General features: G+C 44.3%; 3 protein-coding genes across 3 annotated transcripts; all 3 read left to right on the plus strand.

The window, feature by feature from the left end:
* Positions 1 to 4301: 4301 nt before the first annotated feature.
* LOC100825953 (thioredoxin H1) lies at positions 4302 to 6220 on the plus strand. Its single transcript, XM_003557410.4, has 3 exons — positions 4302 to 4507; positions 5650 to 5772; positions 5854 to 6220. The coding sequence occupies exons 1-3, from the start codon at positions 4418 to 4420 to the stop codon at positions 5995 to 5997; spliced, it is 357 nt and encodes a 118-aa protein (XP_003557458.1). The 5' UTR covers positions 4302 to 4417; the 3' UTR covers positions 5998 to 6220.
* A 7031-nt stretch (positions 6221 to 13251) lies between these two features.
* Positions 13252 to 13912, plus strand: LOC100826478. The gene has a single exon (XM_003557411.4). It carries the CDS (start codon positions 13481 to 13483, stop codon positions 13712 to 13714), a length of 234 nt encoding a protein of 77 aa, XP_003557459.1. The 5' UTR covers positions 13252 to 13480; the 3' UTR covers positions 13715 to 13912.
* Positions 13913 to 16360: 2448 nt separating this feature from the next.
* Positions 16361 to 19077, plus strand: LOC100826309 (protein ALP1-like). The gene is made up of 5 exons (XM_024458418.1): positions 16361 to 16426; positions 16527 to 16799; positions 17724 to 18224; positions 18315 to 18540; positions 18623 to 19077. Exons 1-5 carry the CDS (start codon positions 16361 to 16363, stop codon positions 19075 to 19077), a joined length of 1521 nt encoding a protein of 506 aa, XP_024314186.1.

Raw genomic sequence — 19077 nt, forward strand, 5'->3', positions numbered from 1 at the left:
TGCTTGCTATACATGCCCGTGCTGTGCAGTTAACTTCTGAATTCAATCGGTTCCACTATATTTTACTCACAGCTGAATTGCGAGGACATCAAGGGTTGGTTTGCACAGCGTTCAAACGAATGTATTTTTTCAAACGTTTTCCTTCTTCTTTTTTGCGAATCAAATGATGTATCGTTGAGCAGCTTCAGAAAGACCAGATCCTCTGTTCACGATAAATTCATGTTTCTTTTTGAGATAACGCATGCATTTTGTGTGAATATTCTCATTTTTTCAATATTTTTTGTCACTTCGTTCCTGGTGATCGAACTTATGTCCTTAACGAGGCATAGTATTTAACACACTAGTTTTGAAGGGCAAAATAATTCTTCAACTCAATAATTTGTACGATGGCACCTGAACAAATACAAAAAAAAAAGAAGACATTGAATCATTTTGTAAAATAAACCTAGCAACAATAATATCACATAATTGATATAGATCCCAGAGCTGGCCCATTACTTCTTTTGGCCAAATGGTACGAGTACAGATTACGATATGACTCCAAAAAGATTCCAACCTATCGTCTTGCAAAGTGCAAAGAAAAGTGTGATCGAAAACTAGCTAGGATAACCATTTCCATATTCCTTTTCCACTTAGAAGCATCATTCCATCCAAGCAAAGAATGGTGTGCTGCAAGGATGAGAACATATATTCGGTGGTAACTTGGTGTTATTATTTTTTTGAACAAACATCTAGGCAAAAGATTTGCGATGCACACCTCCAAACCATGCATTTGTCTTTAACAAAAGAAAATGGATCGAGGGTTTATTTTGATGAACAGAATGAAGCCATAGGGGGGAGAAACCCCTCGTTCTTTAATTAAGAAGAGGGAGTGACGCTGTGGGCATATTAACTGAGAACCGAATAACCGAACCGAAATAGAACCAAACCCGATTAAACCGAAACCGATGATTTCATTACAAACTTCGGTTGCAAATTCGGAAAAACCGAATTTAATACGGTCTATTCGGTTCTGACCAGCGGTTACCCGAATTAACCGAGAGACCGAACTATAAATAGAAAGGAAATAGAAATAAGGAGGAGAAAAAGGAAACTCTAATCAATCTATATCCCCGTACGTCCCGCTTGTCCCGATTCACTCAGGTCGGGCGTTAGTTCCCCTGCCCCCTCTCTTTTTCTCTCTTTAGCCCACTTAGGACCCAGCCCAATAGCCCAGGACGGGGCAGAAAAGTATCCCTCGATCTCTCTCACGAGGCCAGAGACCCGTTTCCTCCCCACTGGGTCCTTCCTCTCCCAACAGTCGTGAGTCTTGACCTAGCCGCCAGCTTGTGCATGTGCTCTGCGGCCTCCGATTGAAATCGGATCCAAATCCCAACTCTAGCAGCCGCGCGGACCACTCCTCCCCTTTACTCTCTCCTCTATGTCTTTCCTCTCTGGCTCCGGCGGACGGCAGAAGCGACGCTGCAGCGTGTTCGGCGGCGGCGTTTCATATTCTGACGGCGCCGGCGTTCCATCTCTGCGGTCAGCCGCGATTCATATTTCCCTGTTCATTTTTCTTGGCCGGTTATTTCGGTCAAAAACCGAACCGAACCGAAATTTTCGGTGCGAAAAAAGTTCGGTTCCACTTTATTCCAAGAACCGATCGGTTAGGATTTCTGAAAAACCGAATTTTCAAAAAATCCGAAATACCGAACCGAACGGTTCGGTTAAACCGAATGCCCACCGTGACGGGCCTGAAATTGAGAAACTCAAACTCAGCTGGGCAAGGACGCATCAACCCGTCCTCACCGGGCTATCCTCGGTTCACAGATCGAGGATTTATAACGTTGTCAAGTCAGATCCCTATATACTGCATCCAACCTTGTACTATTACATTTATGTAGGAACGCTGAATGATTTTACTCGCTGAATGATTTTACTCTTTACAATCTTTTTTCTACGGTGGTTTATCAGATCACATCATCTTATTGGAGTCTTTCTATTCTATCAATTTTGTTTTACTCAGTTTCACTTTCTTTGAGAGATCTAATGTACCATTTCTCTGTTCTTATATGCCCCCCCCCCCCCCCCCTCCCTCATCTTTCCAAAATAGTACAAGATAGATGTTCTGATTGTCTCAAGGAAATAAAGAGGTACCTTTGCTGGCAAAAAGAAGAAGATAAATGTTCTGCCGATTTCATATACTCCCTCCGTCTCAAAATAAGTCTATACAATTCCACGTCACTTATTTTGGGATGGAGGGAGTACTAAAATAAGGGAAAGGATACCGCATTTTCCCCCATGTAATCTTTCCATCGGGTTCCAATATCTCATATCACCAAGATAAACGAACAAACAAATATTCACCCCGCGCAAAGTTTTTTACGCACTCACCTTCCTCAGCTAGCAAGAACCAACCTGAAACCTAGAGACTAGAAGTTCAGAAGCAGCATAAAAGAATAAGTTCTTTACAGACGATTCCTAGAGTCGCCATGCCCAGCGTAATATTTTTTTGTTCCTTTTTGGTAAAAAGAGACCATATACTTGAAATTGGAGTTTAATTTAGCAGTCCAGGCCAAACAAATTGTCCTATCTGTCCTCATGTTTACTGTTACTCGCGAGTGTAGTCATCAATTGATTTTAATGTCTCTAGGTATGATCTAGATATGCAGTAACATATGTAACTGAGTGTGCCTTAAATAAAGTCTACATGGAAAATATGATATGATTGTTAGCTAAACGAATAGAGCGGATTCTTAAGGTTACGGTGTATGTCGAGTTGTAAAGTCATGGGCGTCCCTATTCAACTCTCTTCTTCACATCGACAATAATCATTCTGCTTCACATGATCTCACATTCCGGAGTGCGGTTGGAGCTGGCCATACCTGCACCCCACAATTGTGACCCGGACCCATACCCGTCATCGTGTCTAACCTTTTATCATACCCACGACTGTGCGGGAATCACATGTCTAGTTCACCCCTCTCATGGCAATAGAAATCATCAGCCAAAATTGTGACTATGATATATTTGTGCATATCAGGTTTGCGGGTTGTGGGTATCCATTGCCATCCAGATGTCACACACCCTTAAATATTTTTTACTCCCTCGGATCCATATTAATTGTCGAATATTACATGTATCTAGATGCTTTTTAGGCATAGATACACATACGATTTTTTGGAGTATTTGAATCCTTAAGAATGTTTCCTTTCTTGTTTGTTTGATTCACACGAATAAGATCCTTGGGAATTTTTCATATGGATTTTTTTGCACCATATTTTGGAGGAAAATTTCCATCCACTCAAACATCTTTGCAGAATTGTTTTGTTTTTCTTGTAGTGTGTCGAGCACAGTTTGATGCTAATTCTTTAATATTTCTAATCGTGTGTTTTTTCTTCCTATTTCTATGGTTTAGAAATCCTGCGAATTAAAGAGCCAATAAATATTTGGAAAAAACACATGCTAATTTAAAGGTTTAGGAAAAACACATGCTAATTTCTCAAACTTGTGACTGCCGCGAATGTTCATATCTTTGGCATGAAATTTCATGATGTTGTAACATTTCACACCTTGTGTTTTGATGAGTTCAGGTTTTTATTGTGCCTCTTCTGAACATAAAACCAAAAATAAGTAAAACTAGGGGAAAATGCAGGAATGAGACATGTACTTCAAATCATGACAAGATTTTAAAACAAAAAATGTTAGATAGGGATGCAAGTAGGACCCCGCGAATTGTCAACTTCTAATTCAATTCTCGAATTTCAGATTCAAATTTTGGCTCAAGATATGAATAAAATATTTGACAGTTAGTATAAAATAGAAGTGTCCATTCGCAGATTCTAATGGATCATTAATGTTTAGACGTGATGTCCTTTAAATTTGGATGATTTACAAGGCAACAATACATCTTTTTTTAAACTAAAGGCAACAATACATTGTTACGGTAAAAAAACGATTTGCTTCTTTTTTTTAACCACAAAACGATTTGCTTCTTGGTTTGAGTGCCCCCCGTGACATTAAAACGGGACGTCATGAGCTGCGCCTCTCCCGGACAAAACTTCCGCCCTTCAATTCTCCTTGCGCTGATCTTCCGGACACACGGTGCAAAAGGAAAGTTCTTTGAGGCAAAAATGGACCGGAACCTTCCGGAACAACGCGTCCGCATTGCATCCAACCAACCGGCCACGGGCAACAGGCGAGCGCCGTGACGTCTTTTGCCGACGCGGTGTCCGGTGCCGTGCGTGTATCCTGACAACCTCCCTGAGGGCAACATCGTCATTTCACTAAACCCACATTCTGTCCTATAAATCCCTCCCCAGCGGCGCCGCCGAGAAAGCAAATCCAACAGATCAAATCCCCCACGACAAAGAAAAAAAAAACCTTATTCACCGAACCCCCCACTTTGATCTCTCTCGCCCAGGACACGAAATCAGGAATGGCGGCCGAGGAGGGAACCGTGATCGCGTGCCACACCAAGGCCGACTTCGACGCCCAGATGGCCAAGGGCAAGGAGACCGGGAAGCTGGTACGCGCGCTCGATCCCGCCGCAATTAAACCTTCCCTCTGTTCACCCCCTTTTTTTTCAATTTGTACTGGCATTTCGGGGGCGCGAGGTTATCCTCGATTCGTCCCTGTGCGACGTGATGTTTGGATGAAATACGAGGCGCTCGGGCGAATCGCCGAGAGAAACATTTGTGGTTTGGGCGATTAGGCGGATATTCTCCCGATATGTGCAGATTCTAGTATGCATAATTTTGGTAGGGGAAAAGATGTAGTTTCCGTCCCATGCTTTGCGCGATTGGGACTGGATTTAGATGTGGCCAGTGGACCGTTTTCCCGATCTGTAGCTTAATATACGGAGTACCAAACTGACGTTTGTGGTTCGTGTGGAATTTGCCGTGGGTGGTGTTTGCGAGCAGACCTCTCATTGGAGAGGGGTCAACGGTTGGTAAAGGTTTGCGAGCAGACCTCTCATGGTAGAGGTTACTAGATAATGCTTGATGGCATAGTTGATCTTCAATCTCTCTGGCTGATCTCTGCAGTCGCGCATTTATTTTGGTAGGATTGTTATGAGAATTGCAACTTTGATATCCTACTTTACTTCAGCAGATTTTTTGCCTGATTGTGAGCCATGAATCATGATAGCTATGCAGATGGTTTGCCGTATTGAATCTCCACTTGTCATGTTTACACAAGGCAAGTGCGTACGTTGTAGGCTAACTGAGATAAAATTCTGTCAGTGGTGGTGGCAAATTTGGAATTGTTAGGGTGTCGTGTTCAAATAGTATAAAACGCAGCCCTGTTGTAGGCAAACTGAGATAAAATTTGGAATTATCCAGAGGCCATGTTCAAATGGTGCAGGAGTCAGGTCTCTTAAGGCAGCCCTATTTTTTTCAGTTGTTTGCCTCGTTGCCTGTATGCGACTTGTCCATTTGGTAACACAAGGATGTGCTGGAGAGTATAGTTTTTCGGATATGCTAGTACAGTATTGAAGTGTTATTATCTGGTGGTTGTCGTAGCCTTATTCTGCTCACATGAAGAACTTTTAGGATTGGTGATCGCTGTCACTCTCGTCATTTATTATCTTTCGCTGTACAACTGATTAAGCTATTTCTGTCTTGTTTCTACGACCTTGTGATGGAATTTCTGTACCCGTTGACTCTACAGGTGATCATTGACTTCACTGCTTCCTGGTGTGGTCCTTGCCGCACCATAGCCCCAGTCTTCGTTGAGTACGCGAAGAAGTTCCCTGGTGCCATCTTCCTGAAAGTAGATGTTGACGAGCTGAAGGTAAGCACAGCGCAACGATACCCCTGACATGTTATGTCTCCCCCTGCGACAGCGAACTAATGTCATCTCTTTGTTCAACAGGAAGTTGCAGAAGCATACAAGGTTGAGGCAATGCCAACCTTCCTGTTCTACAAGGGTGGCGAGAAGGTCGACACTGTTGTTGGTGCCAGGAAGGATGACATCCAGACCAAGATCGTGGCCCTCACTGGTTCTGCATCCGCCTAACAAGGAAACGAAAAGGCGATACTGTTATCAATAATGGCCAGGATCTGGTGTAGTGGTTATCGTTGTTCATCTGCTTGGCTTAGTTGTAACCAAAGTTTGTGTTGATTCAGTTTAGAGTTTGGGACTTCAGATGTGTCGTGATGGATGATTTGGAATTTCTGATGTTTTGATACAGTCGCTTATGTGGAAGTTTGGTTCTGAGTTTTTGACTACTTTGTCTGAATGTTACTTCGAGCTAATATGCTGCTGGACATGTTGCGTAGTTAACTTGTTCCAAGTAGTAACTTGATGCTGTTTAGTACCTGGTTTTGTGCTGCACAATATGCAATGCTGCTAATTAAAGTTATTTTATTGGCACCAAAAGCTAACTACTTCGTAGCATACATAAATCTTGCTGGAAACAATGACAGCAAGCATCTTGTTTTGGTCTTTTTCTCCTCTTTACAAACGCTTTTGATCTACAACGTAGGATCATTCCGTTCCACTGTTTGTTCACTGCTCACGAATGGTTTGCACAGCGTTCTATTTTTATTTCTATCGATTCTGAAAACATCAAGGGTTGGTTTGTACGGCGTTCAAACGTTTTTTCTTTCTATTTTCTTCCGGTGTTCGTTTTCTCCAATCAAGTGCTGATCCTATGAGCAGTTTCAAAAGGACTGGGATTTAGATATAGAACGCTGGATATATGTGCTGATCCTATGAGCGAAAAGTCGAATGAACTCAGTTTTGCTTATCTTTTGTGTTTGTTCCAATAATACTTCAGCGACAGATGTTACACGCTCAGTGTGAACTGACAAAGATTAAAGGTTCGTGATCTCACTGAATTTTGCTCTCTCTTTTTGCGATTGATCACTGAATTTGACTGAGTACACAACTGCACATGTGTAAATGCGGGCATCTGCAAGTAGTACCAAATAGCACCAGAACACTGTTCACGGTTAATTTCTGTTTTTCTTCGCACAGAAATAGAAAAGTGCAAGATTGGCATGTCATGACACGTTGTTTGAATGGTAAACACAAGAGTAAGCACAAGCAGTTGTTCTCATGAGGATTTTTTTTACCGGAATTCTCATGAGGGCTGCGTGCATATCATAGTTATCATAAGAGCAAACGACCTAAGATTTTTTTCTTAATGCAAATGCCGGGGGTGGCTCTTACCCCTTTGCAGGTTGAGTATATTTTTTGTAACTACAGAATGGCCCTGTTTTTCTTTTCAAAATCTCGCTGGTGCTTGCATCGGATTATTTGGCCTTCTCTGTTTCAGTGGAAGTATTCCCCAGCTGATGACGGAAAGAGCCTGGGTGCATGTGTTTATCGACGTGCCGATGACCATGCACGTGAAGTTGCCGCGGAGCTTCTTGGCATGGAGTCGAGCAGGCCTGGCTTGTTGGGAGTGATCTTTGGGGTGTGGGTGGAAATGTTGTGCTATGCTGCTTCCCACTGCAGCCCGGATTCGCACGCCAGGCAGCTCAGCAGTGGCGGTGAGTTCATTACAGTCGTGTGGCTTCTCATATATCACTTGCGCAAATCTTGCCTGAGTTGTAAAGTAGCTCACTTAACATTGCCGCTGTCTGATGAGCAACCACAATATGAATGGGTTAATCTTAGCTCTGTAGATTTTTCACTATGATTTTTGTGATTTGTTCCTAGCCTGGCTGTGAGATACTATTGTATAACTTGGCTGTGAGATACAAAATTGCCGCACCCTCCACCTCTCACCACTGTATATGAGAATTATCAGGCCAAGAATTTAGTTCTTCTGATGTTCTTTTCAACAAAGAATTGTGTCATTTATTCGCACTACTTAAAAAGTGACAATTTGTGAGATAAAATTAAGGATAAACAATCTACATTTTGCATTTTGTGACCGAATTACTCACTCCGTTCCATAATTCTTGTCGAAATATTACATGTACCTAGACGCTTTTAGGAGTAGATACATCCATTTTTAGGCAAATTAGAGACAAGAATTATGAAACGTAGGTAATAGTATTGAAATGAAGTGCTCCCGGGCATTTTCGAAAGAAAAAAGAAAGTATTAATTACTAGTATTAAAATGGTGCGCTACCAGGCATTTTCGAGAGAGAAAAGAAAGAATGAATTAGTATTGTTTCTGTCACTTTGCAAGTGAATTGAGCTCACCTAACATGCGGATTTCAGATGCCATTTGTAAATTAGCCGCAATACAGGCTTATTGATGAATAGACAGAAATACAAACTCTGTCTGGTAGCAACAAGCTTAGCCAGTTCTGCAGTACTTCCAAGTAAGGATTTTTTTAGGAAGATTCTTGTAACGATCTTTCAGTTCTTCATCTTTACACCGGCTAGGCAGAGAGTGCAGAGAAACACATGCTACTGGTTCTAGAGAACCAAGTCAAAAGCTTCGTATTTTTGCCCCCCAAAATCTCAACTTTTCTCCACAGTAACTTCCAAACTACTCCCGAAGCTCGAGAATAGGAGTACATGGCAAAATGTTCTAGTGTTAACACTTGACACCGGTGCAGTAATAGTTACAGTCCGTGGTATTTTTGTGGCAGGCTAATCTTCTAATACTAGTCCATGGATGGATGGACGTGTGTTTTGGGGTTGAATTGGTCAAAGTATGTTCCAGCGCAAGGCGTTCATTGCACGAGCAGACTTTCACTTCTCGCTCAATTTGGCCAAGTTGGCTCTTTCATGGCTAGCTACTCTAAGTTTCATAATTTTTGTCTTAAATTTAACAAAAATATGAACGTATCTATTCATAAAAAATGTTAATATTTCGACAATAATGCAACGGAGGAAGTGGTCAGCTACAGTGGCATTGCCGATTCCGGAGGTGGGGATGACGTCTCTCGCTCGATCGGCCGTTAGCATTGTCCCGGCCGGCTACTGTCGTCCTCGCGGGTAAGAGGTACGTTCATCCCAAATGCACCCAACATCGACCTTGTCCTGCGCGTGCGGCAAAAGAAAAGCTCGTGGAGGCCCGTGTGTCGCTGTGGATGGGCCTTTCCGACATGGGCGCTCAGGTTAATTAGAGTAAGAATAATAGTGAGCTATAAGGTGGCTACAAGAAATAAAATGCTATGTTAGTGTTTAGTTGGAAGAAAGAGAAGAGGAGAGAGAAGAGAAGTAGGCTAATAATTAGTAGCCAGATGCAACACGTGCTCCTAGACACCGTGGGCCTGCTATTAATAAAGTAGTGTTTTTTATAACCAACTTATTATACATGCTAGCTATTATACTATTTAGAAGTGACATGGCAAAGCTTACAACCAGCAGGAGGTTATAACAATTAATCTTGCTCTTACGGACATCATCCAAGCTAGCTACCGCCAAGGCGTACGAGTTTGGTACATTCTGGCGTCTCGGTCTCGGTCGCCGGTGATAGCATCACACCCTTGACGGCAGGTGCTGTTTGAGCTGGCCGGCCTCGTCGTGGTAGACTTTTAAACGTACATCTCCTCCATTTTTCTACTCTCGGGTTCACGAGCCACAAGGCCGTCCTGGGCTCCAACATCACGAAAAAAGTTAGTCGAATTTTTTTGCTTAGCCGCCTGCCCATCTCAACCAACAAAAATGGTGATGAAAAGTCCGGAACGCGACATGTGTGACCTCTTGCCAATTGAGTTGACGAAAGCACTTGTCAGTCTTACCAATTGAGTTGGGAAAAGCACTTGCCAATTGAATTGGCAGACGAGCGGACAGCTCCCACCTTCCGCCGTCCCAGTTGCCGGATTGCCCATTCCCCCAATTAAGTTGGCATGAAGCTCGGGTGGTCGACCTAGTTGGCGGAAAGGCCATTTTGACATTCGATTTGAAAGGAGACCATGTTTGTCAATTGCCCTGGGCAAGGGCCAAAAGAATAAAAAAAGTCTTTATTGTCATGTTTGTATAAATTGTCTTTGTTATACGTTGCATATAATTTAGAGAAAACAAAGATCATGTTATACTATAATTCAACTCTAGTTTCATATATCGTGGTGATGAAGATTAGTAAATAAACTATTGTTAGCAACAACTGCATCCTCTATGCGATACGCAAGAGAATTAAAGAGATCGTTAGCAGCAGCAGTCGACAGGTACGAGATTGATACAGAATCTCCTAAAAAAGGAAAACGTGGATACAGAATTAGCACGAGGTGATCGAGCATGGTGGTCGCACTCGTACCATCTGTTGGGACGAGAGCGAAAGGTCAGAACTCTGACTTCTGGAATGCCTGCTGGCCTATTGCGGGCGGACGGCTCAGATAAAATCATGGAACCAGCAGCAGTACGAAGGGCCGCCATGTGTACGCGCAGCGCAGGACGACAGCGTAAACAGTGGTAGCCGGACCAATGCGCGACTGCAAGCACGTTAGGTTCGTTCGTACAGTGCAACCTGGCACTCATCTGGTTGACGCCACGCACGCAGGCCCGGCGAAATAATCGATCGCACCTCCTAGCAAAGCAAGAGGGCTTTGGTTGAATTGGATCTAACACGACGAAAGTGGACTCCAAGGAAAGGTTGGTGGAATTGAATCTGCTCGGCCAAACATGTTGGTCTCTGTTTATCTATTCAATAACTACCGGCCAAAATTTTATAACGTTATCTAATCACCTCTTAACTCTAAGTCATAACTTAGAACTAAAAATTCACACTTGCATTTCACTACGGTACTAAAGTTGCACACGTCCAAATTTAGAACAACCAGCCGTATTTTCCTTCTTTTTCCCCCGTCAAAATGATAACTGAACTTTTCACTGCGCCTCCAATTCCAAGCGATGGACCGGTTCTCCCAACATTCTCCTTTAAATCAAAGCGAAAGGGACAGGTTAAAAAAAGAGAGCAAAAAAGGTCAGATGTCTGAAACTGCAGTACGCCCTTCCGTCAGATGGTCAGTTCATACGGAGGAGAGGCCCTCGACATCTCAACGGTCAAGATGAGATCCCAACTACCCACCTGTAGAGCAGTCAGTACGCATATGTGAACGGAAGGGGATGGATGCATAAATACCGGAGACCACAGGGCAAGTGCACGTTAGGTCCCTTCCGTTCCTACTTCTACTTGTGCTAAGCCCAGGCTTCATCTAGGCGAGGCCGCACCCGGCGAAGCACGGCCGGTCCGTTCCTTCCTTCCCTCCTTCCTTCCTTTGAAGCAATCCACGAAGAATAGAAAATGGAGTATCCAGTACGGTACAACCAATAATAAACCCCTTAGAAATCAAGTAGTGATAACACGATGGCGATGGCTTTCTGACGGGTTTGAAAGAAGAGAAGCAGCAAAGCCTGCAATTCTTCCTGAAGGAGCACAGCATGTATCCTGCATTTGGAGTTGTAGGCTTGTAGCACACGCCCAGTTTGGCACTTGCTAACAGAAGCCAAGCAAAACGGCCAAGTCGACGTTTTTGTACTACTTCCGTTGGGGTGTAGGAATTTGAGATTGGCCACAGCCTTTTGAAGTGTCTGCCTATCTGGTGCTGGCCTGGTTCGAATTGGTTCTATGGACACTAAGATTAGTACGGATGTATATAATCGAAGCAAATACGGTGACGCTAGCAGGAGACCCATTTTGTGTCCATTTTGGTTCTTTTTGTCTGCTGTCCGTTTTGGATCCGTCACAATCCCCAACGAGGCCACCCATTTGGTCCATTTTATTATTCATGAACATGCAGGCCAGGGAGAGAAAAAGAAGAAAAATACGGGCGAGCGCAATACAAAAGACAGACCCAAACCCCGAACAAATCTGGATTGGAAATGGGTCGCGTCCAGACCAAAAAGAGGAAAAAGGAGTCCATTTGGTCAAACGCACAAATGAGTCTCCCGGCTGGAGTTGCCCTTAGTCTTCAAACGTCCCCCCTTTTAAGAAAAGAAAAAAAAATGAAATAGAAAACCTGAGTTTTTAAGAAACGAAATACTAATATTAGTGACATGAGTCGTGACTGACTTAAAAGATTCAATTGATTCAACTAGCTAAATCCAACGACTCACCACTCCAATGATATAGTATACTCCTCAGTATCACTTTTTATTTACAATGTTACTGATCCTGATCCCATCAATTATGGAAACATAACTAATTACTAATTAATCTCATTGATTTTCACCGCGACTAATTTTGGAAAACTTTCAACCAATTGTGGTGACAAATAAATCGCACTAACTAAAATTTCATCTAATCTCGGACATTTCCGCCGCCGAATTTTATCGATGTTGGTACGTACATTGCACGTTCCATAATTCTTGACACAACTTTGTCTAGATACAGATGTATATAGACGCAATATGTGTAGGTTCTCTCATTTTAGAATGAACTTGTGTAAAAAATTATGAAATGGAGGAAGTAATTATTGACATTGGTCTGAAGCTTGAACAACCTGAAAGGATTTTCAATAAAAATAGATCTTTCAATGTATTCATGTATGGAAGCTATCAATTATAGCCTTTCGTAAATTTGAACCCCATCTTCTGCAATATCAACAAGGGCATCTTTGATTCGTGGGATTGGGAAAATATACGAATAGATAAAACACAGGATTACAATGTCATGCCCACTCGTTGTATGATTGCCATTGCATCAAAGTTTGTCTGGATTATTATTTTTGTGATCGCAAAGTTTGTTTGATTAAGCATAGGAAAATAAAGAAATCTTAACAAAAGGTTCGAGTGGATGATAAAACATTCTTCGAAAATATAGTGCGGTGGAATCCTTGAAAAAATAAATCTATGTGTATAGATCCTATAAATCAAACGGCTCACATAATCTTTTTGTTTAGAATTCCAATCATACAAACATTTGAGTCACTTGATATGAAACGGAGTTTTATAGTGCAATTCCCAGAAAAAATATTCTATGGTGTAGATCCTACAAATCAAACCACCCTCATAGATTCGTTTTTAGAATTTTAATTTTACGAAAATTCAATAAAAATCATTTGAATCAAAGAGGCCTCAAATGACCGCACCTTTTAAACTCCAGTCACGTTACACAGCACAATGTCCCTATTTAGAGCTTGCAAACTCATGGGAATCCCACAAGTTTTCCAGAAGATTCTTGAAAACAAAGGCATGTGAGAAAACGAGAGCTTCCAAACAAAAGCATGTGAAAAGAAAAGGAAAGGCATTCCTACGAAGCAAACCGACGACGCGGTGTTTTAAGCGAGGAAACCTAACCGACGCCAACCCGAGAAAACACGCCAAATCCCGTTATTAATTTCGAAATAAATCAATACGGCCAGCCGGGCTCAAGGAAATCAATTAATTCCCCCCCCTGTGTAATTCCACCCTATAAAAACGCGCCCCCTTCCTCCTTAGTTTCCCCAAGCATGAGCTCATCTCCCCTGCTCTCCTCCACCCCTCCCATGGCCGCTCCCAGCTCCTGGGCCTCCCCGTTCCACGAAACAATCTCAAAGGCCTAGTAGCAGTTCTTATCCGCCGTCTTCTTCGTCCGTTTCTGTCGCTGTTGAATCTCGTCGACGAAGAAGAAGAAGAAGAAGAGGGGAGGTTGATTTTGCTGCGGAGATCCATGGGGAAGTACGTGGAGCTGCTGGACATGGGGGTGCGCATCGCGGCGCGGTTCCACTCCCACTGCCCGCAGACGGCGCGGCTCTACTACCACCCTCCCTGTTCTTCCTCCTCCGCCGGCGGCGTCCCCAGCGGCCGCGACGGGGGGCAGGGGGCGGCGGCGGCGATGATGATGAAGAAGCAGCAGCAGGCCTCCGTCGACGCCGCGGAGATCATCCTCTACACCGTCGTCTAGAGACGACGCATCTGGATGCTGCTACGGAAGATGGAGAGAGATGCTTGCTATCTTTTTAATTTATTGCTTGTTTTGATTTTTCTTTGAGGAGAGGGGAAAAAGAGAGGAGAGAGAGAAGTATTGGTTTACCGGATTAATGGACGGTTTTATGACGAAATGAAATTTGCGAGTTACATCTGATTGATAATTTCCGGATCTGAATCCTTCTTTCCCTCGCGTTTCCATGTTTCTGTTCGTTAATTTCATTTATGTGATTTACAGTTGTTCTTAAACATTTTTTATCCATCCATATCCATATTACTCCCAAAGCAAGCGCATGGGCAAACAAAACCGGATCCTAGGATTTTGCTTCGGCAACGGAGAAACGGACGAAGGAAGACGGAAACAAGAGCGCGAATGGATGCGAATTGCGAAACGTAGGGCGCGAATTCTGAGAGAACGGTGGCCTCTTTCTTCTTGCCTCTCTTGCGAAAGATTGGGAGCAAAAATCTCGGGTTGGGCAGCGGCGGCAAGTGGAACCCAAATCGAGCAGAGCTGTCCCCATTCCACACGTTTGTTTGGACGTGATGCTGCCGGCGCGGTGTCGCGTAGTACTGCCAACGGGAGCGGGGGAGCGGTGAGGAGTGAAGGAGCCGTCGGCGTCCTGGCCGTCGCCCAGATCCGCGGGGCCCCCACCGCGATATTTGGAGACGTTCTTTGGAGGGTTCCCGTGCTCTCTACGCGGTGCGCGGCGGGGCGGAACAGGGGGAGGTTCCTAGGCGGACGGACGGACGCTTTTAATTTCGTTTTCAGCGGCACTAATTTCCTCTGTTAAGAAGAATAAAAGCGAAAGGGAAGGACTGGCTAGTACTAGCAGTGTTGAATTTTCCATGGAAAAAAGTGTCATTTGATTTTGTTTACTTTCTCTTGGCCAAAGTCTTTGGAGTGGTTAGTGCGGACGAAAGAGGCTGGAACGAGCATCGGTCGGTCAGTAGTGCCGATGGTCGTCTCTCGCGTGGTTGACATTTGGGCTTTCATGTCTTCTGCATATGTGGTTAGTACGGGAGGGGAATTTTTTTTCTCTCGCAACGTTCGGTGCACGTTCATACCGATCTCTTTCTTGCTGACAGTCGACAGAGTGTAGAATAATTTTATTTTATTGAAACTGTTGTATCAAGACTTGTTTACCGTGTCTTTGTTGGCTTGCACGCTAACCCGCTACGAATTTTACTTGAAGTAGGGATTAAAACGTGACCGAATTTACGCGCCTGCTGAGAATATCTCTACGCTCACATGCATGGACTGCGCCTAGCAGCTGCGAAAGCACGATTACATGGATTAAAAATAAGTACTTTACTCGCAAGTGCTTCGTTAGTTTATTATTTAACCCTGTCAGTCAATCGTGGGCCACGAAAGCTGCACACGAATGGGAGAGAGGTGAGAGAGAAATGATATCTCTATGGTTTCCGCAGAGGATGAGGCTTTGAGCGGCGGAGAGTCCTCGCGTGCCCCTCGTTGTCGCTTTCTTCTTGGTCACTTTTGGACGCTGCTGCCTCCTGCCTGCCGAGCACGACAGACGAGGAAAAATGCTGCAAGAGAAGAACACCGTTTGCGAGTTTTCACCGTCAAATGTTCAACTTTTTTTTTACCGCGCCGGGATGCTGAATTTAGACAAAATTGACCCAAAATCCAAAAAAAATTGAAATATGGACTCCGCGCAAAACTATTTCACAAGTCTGACCTTTCCGTGTACCGTCCGCATACTGAGCGTTAGTCTTGCACTATAATGCCTTGTGACTGGACGTTGAACCGGTGCCCGCGTGGCGTGCCTGTCCAGCATGGCGATGCCGGGGACCCACGCCAAGCTAGTATAGCGCCTCGTCCACGGACGCTATACAAGTACTTTAGCGCCTTGTCACCGGGCACTATACCCCCTAACCCTAAAGCGGCCGGACCGTTCGAGCCAGAGGCTCAGCACGCACAGAAGGGTTCGCCCCTTTTTCCTCTCCCGTAAGAACACAGGGGCGGCGGCGGTTGCTCCCCTGCAAATCTCTCCCCCGATTCGACGATTTCTCCGTGGATTTCATTCGCATTTGCTCCCCCCCGGTATTCTCCTCCGATCCCCTCAGTTTGGTCCGCACAGTTGCTTTGATTCCCTGTACATTTAGGGTTCGAGGTTGTATCCGGCTAGTGGTTGAATCACAATCTTGTAGGATTCTCGGCGGCCGGTTGTTGCTAGTTTACTTAGAGGAAAAAAGATAGGTTATTTCTCAAATAGTCCTCGGTTATACTAACGTTTGAGAAGTTGTATCCGGCTTGTGGTCGAATCAGAATTCTTTTGGAATGTGGCCGGCCGGTAGTTGCTAGTTTTGTATGAAGAAAAAACTTATTGCTCAAATACCTCGATATGTTATACGAAGTTGTATTGTTGGGGATAACAAGACCTCAGAAAGTATGCTCTTTTCCATGCATGTGGATGGCTGTTATAATCAAGTATTTTGTGTTAATTGTTATAACTATTTCTTAGGCATGGCTGGTTTGGTTTGTTCATTCGATGGTTATCTTTAATTCATAAGATGGATTTGTAGGAAAGGCTTGCTTCATTGCTATAGTTCGGAGTACGGGTGTCATTTGGTTTGTTAATATGTCTTAATTGGAACATGTAGGATGGCGCTCCTAATGGATCACTACGACATGGCTCACCGTGGGCGTTTGATACGGGATGAACAAATGGTAATGCGCATTTACATGTTGCTTCTTTTTGTCATTGTTTTGTTCCAAATGTGTAAGTGAGACGATCGTAACTTTAAGTGCTTTTGTACTTGTTTTGTAGGATCTTGGATCCCTCAAACTTAGGTCTCACGGTGTCTCCTCAGGCGCCATGTCTTACGATGAGCGGTACACACAGTTCATCTTGAGGACAGGACTCCTTCCGTTCATCCATATGGTGACCCGGTCGACACCTTGGATGAACGCTTGTGCAATCACCGCGCTTGTCGACCGGTGGAGGCCTGAGACCCACACTTTTCACCTGCGGATCGGTGAGATGACTGTGACTCTTCAGGACGTGTCCATGATCCTGGCACTCCCCATCGGCGGGGAACCAGTATGTATCAATACGGCCTCTTCAGGATGGCGCCATTAGATGGCGGCTCTTAGGGTGCGTTTGGTTGTCTGCCTAGGGGTGGATGGGATAGGGATATCCACATTTTTCCTGGATGGCGTTCATTTGGTTGGGTGGATGGCATGGATATGGACAACCAGCTAGGAAGCATATTCCTCTCAGATGCTGGCTGAGCAAATCCCAGAAATTTGGCCGGACGAGGCGAGCCAGGCGCGGGCGAGCGCGCGGCCGAAGCGTTTCCCCCCTCTTTTCACCTCCTCCCCCGACCTCTCGCGACTCCACTCCACTCTCTCTCTCTGGCGAGTTGGCGGCGACGACGGCGGAGGCAGGAGGCGCTCTCAGGTGATCTCCCTCCCCGTCTCGCTCAAATCCGGCTGACCCTCTCCTTCTCTCCCTCTCCCTCTGCTTCTCTCTCAAATCCGGCCGCCACCCCATCACCTTCTCCCTCTCAGATCTGGCCACCCCCATCTCCTTCCGGCCGTCCCCATCTCCCTCTTCCTCCCCATATCCCTCTCCATCTCCCTCCCCCGGCCGTCCCCATCTCCCTCTCCATCTCCCTCCCCCGGCCGCCCCATCTCCCTCCCCCGGTCGTCCCCATCTCCCTCTGCCTCTCTTCCCGCTTGGTAGCTGCAGCCCGACCCCATCTCCCTCTCCCGGCCCACCACCATCTCCATCCCCCCGTGCCTACCTCTTTCTCCCTCTACCTCTCTTCTGATTTCCCTCTTCCGATTGGCTCTCTCTTTTGTTCCGTGGTTTTATTTTTTTCAATCTCACTTTATGTATCTTCATGCAGGACACAAAGGAAGAGGACTTGTGACTTTGCAAAGCTGAGGTATGTGGTATTGATACATCTATCTTTATATTTGCATGTGAAGTTGAGATTATTTTGTGAACCTTGAATTGTAGATGGATAATAGGACAAAGATGTTGATTTATGCGGCTGCATCGTATATGCTTATCTCGATGATGGCTGTGGTTGTTGAGTCTAGGAAAAGGAAAAGGAGAGAACATATTACATATGGGCCAATGTTTGATAGGGATAGGATGAGAATAGAGTATCTAGATAATAAGATATGGAAGAATGACACGACATGTATAAACATGCTTAGGCTTAGAAGAGAACCTTTCTTCCGATTTTGTAAACTTTTGAGGGATCGTCAATTGCTTCAAGACACAATTCACATGTGTGTCGAACAGCAAGTAGCCATGTTTTTGAACACCGTTGGGCACAACCTTAGGAATAGGTTAGTTGCCACTAATTTTGATAGGTCCGGTGAAACTCTTAGCCGTTATTTCAACCTAGTTCTTCATGCCATTGGTGAACTACGAAATGAACTTATTAGGAAGCCTTCGATGGAGACGCCAACGAAAATACAAGGAAATTACAGGTGGGATCCATACTTTTGGGTATGAGAATGAGTGGCAATTGTATTAAAAAAATGTAGACATGAAACTGTAAGGGTTCTAATGAATTTTGGCTTTTATTTTACCAAATAGGATTGTGTTGGAGCTATCGATGGTACACATATTCAAGCTTCTGTTACTAAGGCCATGGAGCCAGCCTTTTGTGGTAGAAAGTCCCATGCTAGTCAAAATGTAATGGCCGCTGTCGATTTTGATCTACGCTTCACATATGTGCTGGCTGGTTGGGAGGGGACAGCCCATGATGGTCTAGTTTTAAGAGATGCTTTAGAACGCCCAAATGGATTACGTGTCCCACAAGGTAATAAATCAATTATGTAGCTTCATTTCTTAGTATAATTAATTCAAATGTACCAAAGTAACCAACTTGTCCCTCATGTTAGGAAAATATTACCTAGTTGATGCTGGGTATGGAGCCAAGTCGGGATTTTTGCCTCCTTTTCGTGGTGTGAGATACCATTTGAATGAGTGGGGGAACAATCCTGTGCAAAATGAGAAGGAGTTGTTCAACCTTAGGCATTCTTCTCTTCGAGTGACCGTAGAGCGCGCATTTGGGTCACTCAAGAGGAGATTCAAAATACTTGATGATGCCATTCCATTCTTTTGCTTCCCAACTCAAGTGGACATTGTTGTAGCCTGCTGCATTATTCATAATTGGGTACTAGGTGATGAAATTGATGAATATATCATACCCGAAGATGAATGGCCGCCTAATATTAATTATGCTTCATCTTCAAGTGGCCAAGCTCAAGAGCATGCTTATATGGTTAATTTTAGGCAGGGAATAGCCGATCAAATGTGGCAAGCCCGAGAGAACTACATTGCCAACAATGTGTAA

The sequence above is a fragment of the Brachypodium distachyon genome, chromosome 1 (genome assembly GCF_000005505.3).
Source record: "Brachypodium distachyon strain Bd21 chromosome 1, Brachypodium_distachyon_v3.0, whole genome shotgun sequence".
Classification (NCBI taxonomy): Eukaryota; Viridiplantae; Streptophyta; class Magnoliopsida; order Poales; family Poaceae; genus Brachypodium; species Brachypodium distachyon.